This window comes from Mustela nigripes, chromosome 6 (assembly GCF_022355385.1).
Source record: "Mustela nigripes isolate SB6536 chromosome 6, MUSNIG.SB6536, whole genome shotgun sequence".
Lineage (NCBI taxonomy): Eukaryota > Metazoa > Chordata > Mammalia > Carnivora > Mustelidae > Mustela > Mustela nigripes.
In genome coordinates, this window is record NC_081562.1 from 88,564,831 (window position 1) to 88,575,615 (window position 10,785).

General features: G+C 57.8%; 3 protein-coding genes and 1 long non-coding RNA gene across 4 annotated transcripts in view; 3 read left to right on the top strand and 1 right to left on the bottom strand.

Annotated features, from left to right (window-relative positions):
- Nucleotides 1-1,039: 1,039 nt before the first annotated feature.
- On the bottom strand, nt 1,040-5,898 carry LOC132019748 (uncharacterized). The gene is made up of 3 exons (XR_009404841.1): nt 5,808-5,898; nt 1,945-5,367; nt 1,040-1,125 (listed from the first exon to the last, which is right to left on the bottom strand). It is a non-coding gene; the product is annotated as an uncharacterized LOC132019748 (long non-coding RNA).
- The window catches only part of HOXC4 (homeobox C4), a 60,602-nt gene continuing 50,870 nt past the window's right edge, over nt 1,054-10,785 (top strand). Inside the window, exon 1 of the mRNA XM_059403293.1 lies at nt 1,054-1,141. The gene's annotated coding sequence lies outside the window, so the exon portion shown is untranslated. The remainder of the gene's footprint in view (nt 1,142-10,785) is intronic.
- The window catches only part of HOXC6 (homeobox C6), a 35,745-nt gene continuing 26,017 nt past the window's right edge, over nt 1,058-10,785 (top strand). The window contains exon 1 of the mRNA XM_059403299.1: nt 1,058-1,141. The gene's annotated coding sequence lies outside the window, so the exon portion shown is untranslated. The remainder of the gene's footprint in view (nt 1,142-10,785) is intronic.
- Nucleotides 5,826-9,500, top strand: HOXC9 (homeobox C9). Its single transcript, XM_059403295.1, has 2 exons — nt 5,826-6,852; nt 8,594-9,500. Exons 1-2 carry the CDS (start codon nt 6,315-6,317, stop codon nt 8,836-8,838), a joined length of 783 nt encoding a protein of 260 aa, XP_059259278.1. The 5' UTR covers nt 5,826-6,314; the 3' UTR covers nt 8,839-9,500.

Sequence of the window (10,785 nt, forward strand, 5' to 3'; positions counted from 1 at the left end):
GAAATCGCAATAAAAGTTAAAACCTCCCCTACTGGTTTTTTTTAATTATGATATGGGAAAGAGGAGCAGGATTTATAGAGCTGAACTCCCGGCGTGTGAGTGTTTAAGACTTGCGGGAGACGGAGGAAAAGGCAAGAGCTCGTCAAGGAGAGCCTTGGTCTCTGAGATATCTTGCTGGCTGCTGGGGTTCCGACTTAGCCCGGCCGATCCTCTGTGGCCTCCCTGGGACCTCGGCTCCCCGGCTCCCCGGCACCCTCCGCCCAGGCCCACGGCCTTGCCTCGGCTCGGATATGCAGCCTTTCTCGGGAACAGGTGAAGGGCAGCGGCGGCTGGGGACGGGGGGCGGGGGGGCTGCGGGTGGGCACTGGGCTTTGTGTGGGTCCCGTGCGGGGAAGAAGGTTTGCAGTCCGGGGGAGGGTCGCGGCCCGAGGGTGGCCCGGCGGACGCCTTGGCTAGGAGGGGTGTCCGGCCCGGCGCGAGAGCTCGGACAAGGTGGATTGTGTGTGGACTTTGGCCGCAGACGGAGCAGAGCGGGCTCCCGGGCGGAGGCCAGCCGCGAGGCTGGCAACCGGATGTTGAGTCTGTAGGAAGGACCTTGAGGTCTGTTTGGTGTTTGGGCTGCCGGAGGGCGGCGGCCCAGAGTGTGGAGCGCGCAGTGCGCGGGGCGCGGCGGTCAGCGTGGGCGAGGCAGCAGGCCCCGCACACCTCTGCAGCTGCCCGGCCGCGTCCAGGGCGTCTTCACAGAGGCCGGCCAGTGGTCAGAGCATGGAAAATAAACGCGGTTAAAGGTCTTTCTTTCTTTTTCACATAAGAGGTCCTTTTCTCTCTCTCTCTCTCTCTTTCGGAGATACCTGGATTTGGTCCAGAACAGGTTGCCCGCGGGAGGGCCCCGCGAGCGGCAGCGCGCGAGGGAGGGAGAGAGGGAGGGAGGGTAAGAAAGAGGGAGGGAGGGAAGGAGGGCGGGCAGCGGCGGCTGCGGTGGCCAGGGCTTCCCTCCCCCGGCGGGAGGCGGCTGCCCTGCATCTGTGGCCGTGGGGAGCCGAGGAGCAGGTAACGAAGGCGCTTCCCGAGGCGGGATTGGACCAAGCCAGAGGGACCGAGTCTTCCGGGTCTCTGCCCAACGCCCTGGAGGGGAGAGAAGGTAGGGAGATCGGCGCCCGCCCGGCCTGGCGGAGAGGCCTCGGGAATGTTGAACCTGTATTTGATTTTAGGCTCACACTCATGTTGTGAGTCTGTCTGCCTCCGGAGATGCGGTTTGTCTGTCTGTATGTCTGAGACGTTCCAAGCCCTAGGCTCTCCTTCCAAAGGCTGAAAAAAATCGGGAAATTTCGTCGGAATGTACACTTTCATTCATTGGATTCTCTGCAACTCAGCGGGGCTGGCTGCTGCGCCCCCAAGTTGGAAGGGAGCTTTCGTCCAGCTTTCTGGATGCCGGATCCTCTGGTTCCCTCCGCCATGGGCTGAGTTTCCGGCTCCAGGTTCGCGGGTTGCCCTGAGGTCTGAGGCCAGACAGCTCCTAGTCTGGCAGGGAGGGCGGGGGAGAGATTAGCGGCTCTGGCCCCTTAATTGTACTTCGGACCCGTATTGTCTCTCCTTTCGCCACCTCGGCTTCCTCAGTCTGGGCTCCAAAGTCACTGCAAATTTCCTTGCGACACACACATCACACAAAGATCAGGTAACAAGGCTCCCCGAGCCACGGGGGTTTCAGGCAAAGAGCACCCCCAGTTCTGGGGCCGCTCCTCCCTCAGCCACTCCCCAGGCTGGGAAACTAGACCCGGTTGGGGGAGCCGGAAATAGCCCCGTTTGCTGCGGGGCGGCAGGGCGGGGGGCCGGCGGGAATGCAGGCCGTGGCGTTGAGAGGGCCACGTTCACAGGCCCTGGGGGTTTCACTCCTGCTGGGCTTAGGGGCCTGACTCCTGGCGTGTAGGGATCCCGGATACCCACCTGGGGTGGGGGCAGGACGCGGTCTCTCCTCGCGGCGGGCCAGGAGAATTCAGTTTCTGCTTCCAGCGCAGGCCTTAGCTAGGAGGAGTTGTGTGTGGGTGTGTTTTTCCCAACAAAGAGGGATCAGGAGCGAGAAGGGGGGAAAGTAGAGGGGAACCGAGGAGGGGGCGGGGAGGGGGAGAGGGCAGCCGAGAGGTGAAATGAGCCCATTTCAGGGGGAGAAGGAAAATGAAAGCAAATGGAGCACGGCCTCCTCCGCGCGGGCGGGTGCTGACGAGCCGGGGAGCGGGCTCCCTGCCTGCGGTGGCTGGGGACCGGGAAAAGCCTGTTTTAAATTTAATCCGAACTTGACGGTGTGGATTGAACCAGAGGGAATTTAAATCACTAAGAGGGAGGCGCAGGGCGAGGGGAGGGGATGACTCTAACCTGTCTGTCTTTCTGTCTGTCTGTCCTTCCCATGGTGGTGCTATCTTGGTTGTGGCTGCAGCTGTGCAGGTCTGAGGTGATGGAGTCAGGGTGCCCCTCCCCCTTAGGGGGGTCTTCTCTGCCCAGTGAATTCTTTTGGGGTCCGAGGCAAGCTCTAAGAACCAGAGTGAATGCAGAGCTGCTGGCTAAAGCTGGGGTTCCCCCCACCAACAGGGACTCCCAGTGTCCTCAAGTCCCTCGGGTTTGCCCCATCCCTGCTGAGGAAAATTGAAGGGAGTGGTGGGGGTTGAGAGGGAGTGTGGGAATCTGGCAGGAGATTCAGCAGGAGTAGGTGAACCTGGAAAGACAAGCCCCTCTATCAGTGCCCCCACAGCCTTTGTGCCCCCACATCCACAGGCTGGGATTGGGGGGGGGGCTCAATTTCTGCTTCAGAGCCCTGACCTGCCATCCCACCTCCAAATGCAGAGACTATGGGTACAGCCCACAGATAATTGTGGAACCCGAGGGACCTCGGCCTGGTGAACTCAGGGACTCCCAGCCTCTTCCAGCCCCCCTCCTCGTGGCTGCTGCTGTCTGCAAGGCCTAGGCAAACCGGGGCATTGGTGGGGAGGGGGCTGTGGGCGAGGCCTGCTTCCTGATCCACAGCTGTGTCTGTGCCTGAGTGGGGAGGGTCTGAGTTCACGCTCTCAAACGAAGGCAACATCTCCCATCAGTTTCACGGGGAATTTGACGGCAGCAGGGAGCCCTGGCTGGGTGATCAGGTCTGCCCTGCTGTCGCTGCCTCTGCTGGCTGGGCAAGCAGGGTGGGCAGGCAGCTCCAGAGTTGAAAAGAAGGTAGTGGCCAAAGGGGGTAGGACAGAAAGGGGCATCTGTTTACAGCCACTGTGTCTGACGGGCTCTCCCAAATAGTAGAGGCCCATAGGAAGAGGTCTTTAGGGATGCCTTTCTTCTAGGAAAACTGAGGTGGGGGCACATGGGCCCTGTCGGCTGGCGAAGACGCACAGGGAGGAGTGGTGCATGAGACCTCCTTCCTCATGTCTTCTTTGCTCCTTGACTGGAGCGTGGCTCAGCCCCCAGATGCCTGGGGGGCTGCCTGGGCTGAGATGGGGTTCTACATCCTCCAGAGGCCTAGAGTACCCACCCCAGCAGGTCACCCGGGAGGGGCAGGAGAGGAGGCCTCTTCCTCCTTTGTGTCCGGACAGAAGTGGCCGCGGCGCCCGGAGCCGGTCCCGCGGCAAAGGCCCTGTGAGCAAGCGGACAGCACAATGCCACGGCTGCTCCCAGCTCGCGCCCTGCCTGTCCCGCCTGCCTATCGCCGCCCTTTCTCCCTCCAGCTCTCTGCACGCCTTCCTCTCCCTGCTCTCCCATCTCTTTTCATCTTGCCCCCCCCCTTTCCTTTAATTCTCCCCTCTCCTTTTCTTTTTATCTCAGTCCTCCGTTTTCTTCTCTCTCTTTCCTTCCTTCCTTCCTCTCCATGGGCCTGGCGCCGTGTTGCAGTTGTTATGTCTCGGGCTCAGTCTTTCTCAGGCTCTGTCCCCTGATGTCCTCTAGGTCTCTGTCTGGCCCCGGGCCCGCTGAAGGCTAGCTACACGTCTCTGCTCAGTGCTGCCAGCAGCCGCCCCAGAGCCGGGCAGGGTCCCCAGCCTCCAGGGCTGGGGGAGGTGCTGACGGTGCTGGGGATTTGGAGAAAGCCTCGGCAAGGGGACGGGAGGGAACCTCCTGTCTTTTCCTTGAACTAGTGAGGGAGAATTTTTGATTGACAGCTAACCGGACTCCATCAAGGCCAAAGAGATATTCTGTTTCTTGATGTAATTTGGATTTCCCACGCCAGTCCAGTCCGGGGGAGGGGAAGACAATCAGAGCTGAAGGCAAGGAGGCTGAGGCCCCGGGTTGTCTCTCCCTAGCCAGGCACTTCTCACACACCCCCGTGGGTCGAAATCCCAGCCCCGATAGACCGAAAAGGAAAGAACCGGAGAGGGGGAGGAGCAGGGACGGGGAGGGGACTTGGAAAACTGGGGTCAGTGCTGTGGGCTGCAGATCTACCCTTCCCCCCTCAACTTTCCTCCCCCCCTTCCACAACACACATGCTACACTCTCTGGGACACCTCTCTCCAGCCCTTCTCCACCCCAGAGGAGACAGGTCGACAGAGATACAGGAGAAAACCATCCTCCACCCCCACCCCCAGCGTTTGGTCCCCTCCTGGGGACAAGAGTGGGAAAGAAGGGCAGGCGTCTCCTGTCTGGGAATCCTTGTCCTTCCCTGCTGCCTCAGAACCTGTGTCTCAGCCTCAGCTCCTGCCTATTTCCCATAGCACAAACTGGGACTCCTCTCTTCTGACCCTGAAATTGCACTCCTCCTTCAAACTCACTCTGCTTTGCCTAGGGTGCATCGTGTCTCTGGGGGACATCACCTGCCCTTCTCTCTACACCCCCCCAGCCAAACTCCCTGCTCCCTCTCTTGCACCCACTGAGAATTTCCTGTTTGCTAAAAACCCACCTTTACCAAACCATCATGGGACAGTCTGATGGAAAGCCCAGGGCTGGGCGACAAACCCCAAATTCAAGGAGGAGGGTAGCAACCAACTTATTGGGGGGAGGAATCCAAGTTGTCTGATCTTCCTTACAATCTCACTGCCCCCTCCAGAATTCCTGCGTCCGACCCTGAAGAAATTGCTTTCTCCCATCCCTCCGTTGCTTTTTTCTCGTTCCAAAAACAGCCTACAATTTTATTTAATGAAAGACACATTTATGAACAATCAAATGATCCTCATAAAAATTTTATTGAAGGACGTAAAAACAAGCTACTTGCCCACGACCGAGGTCGCTCTCTCTCGCCTTGCCCGCTCTCACCCTGGCTCTCTGCAGACAGAGCCCTGGAGTGACTTCTTTTGGGGGGGGCAGGGTGTCGCAGAGATGGAGTTGGGGGCAAAGGAGGGTGAGCAGGAAGACGGGACGGGTATGCCCCACTTGTGCTGATCTCTCCTCCACTTCTTCAAGCTGGCAAAGAAAGATAAATAGATATAGACAATAAATTTAAAAAAAAGGAGCTTGCATATCTGTGCCAAAGCAAAGAGAGGACTTCTGATGATAAAGGTGTATGAGGTCCGTAGGTCCTACCCCTCCCACAAGCAGACCACTTTCCCCAAGCTGCCCTACCCCAGATTTGGGGGGCTGAGTTGGCCAGTGGCAGAAGGACGCTCCCCCTTTCCCTCCTTCCCTCCCTCCACCCCAGCTTCCCCAGTCCCCTCCCACCCTCCCTCCCTCCCTCGCTGCTGCTGCTCCTCCTGAAAGAAATACATACATACACACTATTTAAAAACGCATTTTTAAAAGCCACGTTCCGAACTGACAATCGCTGATCTCGGCTCGCGCAGAGACTGCGGGAGCGTCGGGGCCGACAGAGACGGATTACGTCAAGAAATAGTTCCTCCACCTACCTCGGCCGGCCTCTCCGCCCCTGCGGGGCTCCTGTGCCCAGCTCGGCCCTAGGGGTCCGGGAACCCTGGCTTCGGGGACTGGCATTTTCACCCCATTAAGAAATCCTCCAGGGTGTGGGGGGGGTGCGGGAGGCCATCAGCTTATGGGTGGACATGGGCAAGGGGGTGTGCTGATGAGATACGAGTTGTCCTGAGGAGGTGGCCGGTGACTTGGATCCAGAGTTCCGGATCCCCAGGAAAACGCAGGTCGCGGGGATCAGCCGAGAGAAGGGGGTGGGAGAAGGGGGAAAAAAAAAAAAAAAAGGCAAGAAAAAAAAAAAAAAAAAGCCCCTGCGCATTGATCCGCGCCGTATTTTTGGGTAAATACGATCACGTGGGGGCCGGGGAACCAATGAGCTGCGGGGAAAAGGCTGGAAAAATAATTACCTGCCTTGATTGTTCTGTGAGCAGATAAAAAGTACATATACAGTTCATACAATAATCTTATGTATGTAAAACCCTGTTACGATGTCGGCGACGGGGCCCATCAGTAACTATTACGTGGACTCGCTCATCTCTCACGACAATGAAGACCTCCTAGCGTCCAGGTTTCCGGCCACGGGGGCTCACCCCGCCGCCGCCAGACCCAGCGGTTTGGTGCCGGACTGTAGCGATTTTCCGTCCTGTAGCTTCGCGCCCAAGCCGGCAGTGTTCAGCACGTCGTGGGCGCCCGTGCCCTCGCAGTCGTCCGTGGTATACCACCCGTACGGCCCCCAGCCCCACCTCGGCGCCGACACGCGCTACATGCGGACTTGGCTCGAGCCGCTGTCCGGCGCCGTCTCCTTCCCCAGCTTCCCGGCCGGGGGCCGTCACTACGCCCTCAAGCCGGATGCCTACCCCGGGCGCCGCGCCGACTGCGGCCCGGGTGACGGCCGCAGCTACCCGGACTACATGTATGGCTCGCCCGGGGAGCTGCGCGACCGCGCCCCGCAGACACTGCCCTCGCCCGAGGCGGACGCACTCGCAGGCAGCAAGCACAAAGAGGAGAAGGCCGACTTGGACCCCAGTAAGTTGGGAGCAATTTTCCTTTACAACCGGCGCGGGAGGGGAGGGGAGGCAGGGCGGGGGGGGGAGCCGGATTACAGCCCCTCGGAGCAGCGCAGGGAGCGCGGGAGAGGGGCGAGGGTGAGGGGGCGAGGACTCAATAAAAGCGAATTACCTTGGGGAGCTTTCAGGGGCAGGAAGGTCTGAGAAGGGAGCCCAGGGAGCCAGGTTGGGAGAGGGCTGAGGGGGGCTCTACTCTCCCTGGAGCTGGCTTTGATGAGACACCCCCCACTCCCACCCCACCCCCAGCCCAGGCTTTTTTGGCTCAGTCGCTACTTTCCAAGAAATGCACACAGGGCCAAGGGATGGGGTGGGGGTGAGGTTCATTTTATGGTTTGAGGTGGGATAGGGGAAGAGACAAGGAGGACACTGCGGACAGAGAGGAAATACCCCAGGGAGAGATATCACCCCTACCTCCCAGCCAGCATGGGGGTCCTCACCCCATCAGGGATTCATTGAACAGAAGGTGGCTGGACTTCTCCCCTCCAGGAGCACTAGGTGAGGGGTCTGGGGGATTTCACAACCTGGGAACTTGGAGAAATCAGGACTTCCAGAGTTGGGGAAGAGAAGTGGGGTCCCAGTCTCCTTAAACTTGAGAGCTCTCTTCTGAAGGTCTGCAGGAAAGAGGGTTGAGAACAGGGCTCAGGAATGAGGAATGGAGGGGGAGGCATCTCCCCAGACTGAGAATTATACCCCCCCCAACACACACACACACACACACACACACACACACACACTCCCATCAAGGAGACTGGAGCCTTAGAGTATTGCAAAGAAGGGCAGGGGTAGGTGGGGGGGGGGGGGCAGGTGGGAGCTTCTGGGCCAGAGAAAGGGGAAAGAAGGGGAAACAGCAGGGGAGGGGGTGCAGCCCCTGGGTGTGAGGAAGTGTCTGGGGAGTCCCAGGAGGGGGCTGCAGGAAATCCTTTCCTCCAGCTCCATAAGGGGCCAGGGGCTAATTATACCCCTCTGAAGGCTTCCCTCCTTGCCCTCAGCTACTCCCATAAACCTGAAATTGGAGGCTTGGCTCCTGCAGAGCCTGTCCTGGGGCTGGCGGGAGGGGGGCACTGGAAGCCTAACAGGGAGGCTAAGATATGGGGAGCCTGTCCCAAGGCTAGCAGCTCTCTGGGGAGAGGAGAAAGTCTTTCCCCATTCTAGCATCACTCTGAGAATTCGCCTCAGCAGGGTTGAACTCCGAGAGAGAGCCGAGCCGGGCACTGAAGAGGGTAGTGAGGGGCTTAGGGACTCTCAGGGTCAGGAAACAGAACTGCTGAAATTTCAGGACTTGGTCGTGGGCTGGGAGGATGGGAGGGGGCAGAGGAGGAGGGAAGTGGGGAGGAGAGAGACCTCACTATAAAAATAAAAAACAAGAGAGAGAAGCGTTTATGGGCCTATGAAACGGTTGGGAATTTGGACTTTTTATGAGCATATTCTCGAATTACTACTCTTGAAGCTGAGGACCAGACTGTAGGGGCTTTGATAGCCTTGATTTCCTCTAGTTTCAGGTGCTAGAAATTGAAGAGGGGGACGATGGGGAGAGGGCAACATGCAAAAGGAGACAGGGCGAAAATTCCCAAAGCAAAACGTGTCCAAATTCAGGTTCAATTATTGCATTGGGGGAGCCTGGCTAAGCCTGGGGGTAGGGTGGCAGGGGTCCTGGGCTAGAAAGGGGCTCCACTGACCCCTGCCTGTGTTTGGCCCTCCAGGCAACCCCGTGGCTAACTGGATCCACGCCCGCTCCACGAGGAAAAAGCGGTGCCCCTACACCAAGTACCAGACGCTGGAACTGGAGAAGGAGTTTCTCTTCAATATGTATTTAACCAGGGACCGTCGGTACGAGGTGGCCCGGGTTCTCAACCTCACCGAGCGGCAGGTCAAAATCTGGTTTCAGAACCGCAGGATGAAGATGAAAAAGATGAATAAAGAGAAAACCGACAAGGAGCAATCCTAAACCTTGCCCCAGCCTGCTGCCTCGGCACAGCCAAGGGAAAAACAAAAAAACCCCGCAAAAATACCCCAACCCAGGCGGGAGAGAGCACGAAAAGAAAAGGAAAGAGCAAGATAGAGAAAAGCCAATCGGCTTAAAAAGAAAAAAAAGGAAGGGGAAAAGGAAAACTCTTGCGATTTGGGAGGGTTCAGTGTTGAGAAATTGGTGTTTTAGAGTTAGTTCTACCCAGCGAGGAGGAGGAGGCGGGGAGAGAAGCCGCGTTCTCTTCTCCTAGCGCAACTGAAATAAATGACACACACAAATGTGATTTTTCCCCTCCTTTCTCCAGAGAAGCCAGTACTTGAATCGCTATATTTCTATTTTTTTTCTGTATCGTATTTGGTCCGGGCCATTCCTCCCCGGCCTGGGGTGCTCTGCGTGCAGATTTTGTACAAAATAAGACGCACACACATACACAGTAACAATTCCCAGCCCAGGAGCTGAGGGGCGAGGGCCCAGACCGTGCTGTAGGCTGGGTCCAGCGGCGCAGGCCGACGCCTCGGGCGTGTGTACATAGCAGTGTTTCTCCTCATCCCCAGCGTCCGTCCTGTAACGTGCTTCTGTTTGTTATGGTAGAACAGCTCTGTGTTAATATATCGAAGTCACTTAAAAAACCAGAAACCCAACCGCATCCAGTTCTCGTTATTTCTCCTCCCTGTGGCTCCCAGGCTGCTGTCGTGGAGGAGGCAAGTGCTCGGTGCCTTTGGGGCCAGCCGGAGCCAGGGAAGGGGCTCCCTCTACTTCGGAAGGGCAAGTGCCTGCCGCTGCTCTCAGGGCAGGGTGGGGTGGGCGTGAGAGCTCCAGGAGTGGAGTGGAGGCTGCTGAGGCCCTGGCCCAGCTTGTGCCTGCCCTGCCGGTGGCCTGTGAGTTTCCTGGTAGCTCCTTGGAGTCCTGGGGTGGGGGGGGGTGGCATGGCATGAATGGTTTACCCTGGCTGTAATTAATTGTAATAATTTATGAGTACATGAGATCGGAGGGAAGAGATAGGTGAAGATGAAAGTTGGGTGCTGGGTGAGGGCCCGGGCTGGATTCTTGCCTGTCTGTCTTGGTGCTTCGAGGGATGGCTGGGAGGGAGGGAGGGTGTGCGGGGAGCAGTGAGGGAGAAGGCTGAGCAGGCCTCAGGGAGCAGAATAGGCACTGGGGATTGCGTTGAGAGTAAAAGAAGGGGGCGAGAAGAGGAAGGGAGAGAGGGAGAGAAGGAAGGAGAAAGAGGAAGTAGAGAGGGAAGAAAGAATGGGAAGGAAGGGAAAGAAAGATAGCAAAACAAATACAATCAGAATTAGATTTAGTTTCAAATTCCCAATTCATTCTCAGCTTCTGTCTCTCTCTCCCTTTCCCAGTCCTCTTTTCTTCTCAGTCTCTCTCTCTGTCTCTGGTGGTTTAGTTTGAATGTTGGTATGGGGGCGACAGGGTTATGCTGAGTGGCTGCAGTGTTTCTGGGGAATGACGTGGCCAAGGCCTGAGGAAGCTGGTCAGGGAGTAGCCAGGAGCGGAGTGTTCCCTGATGATGGGGGTACCCCAGGCACAAGGGTAGAGGCCCGCCTGTACAACAGCCTATTGGGGCTGGTCAGTTGCACTGCACCCCAGAGCGCCTTCCCCAGCACCGGTCGTTTTCATGTGCTAATCAGAAGCAGACACGAGCTGCTGGGTATGCCTCGGCCCGGCGCCCCCTTTCTCGGAAATCCCCCAATCTGGAAACTATTAAACTCAGACGTCTTGAAATATAGCGCTTTAATATCTCAGGCTGCCCATTCTGGCGAGGGTGCAGGGTGTTGTTCTGAGTACTTGGGGAATACCACCATAAAAGAAAATCATTGGGGATCCCAGTCCTTCTGCAGCTTTCTCCATCGCTTGGCCTTACAGGATTGGTGAGGCCCTTGGAGGGACCAGCCCCTTCCCCATCATTTGAAT

Bases quoted from the DNA above. Each gene is read 5' to 3' on its own strand.
- HOXC9 (XM_059403295.1), top strand. From the start codon at position 6,315: ATGTCGGCGACGGGGCCCATCAGTAACTATTACGTGGACTCGCTCATC. The intron at 6,853-8,593 runs GTAAGTTGGGAG...TTGGCCCTCCAG, and splicing joins GAAGGCCGACTTGGACCCCA to GCAACCCCGTGGCTAACTGG.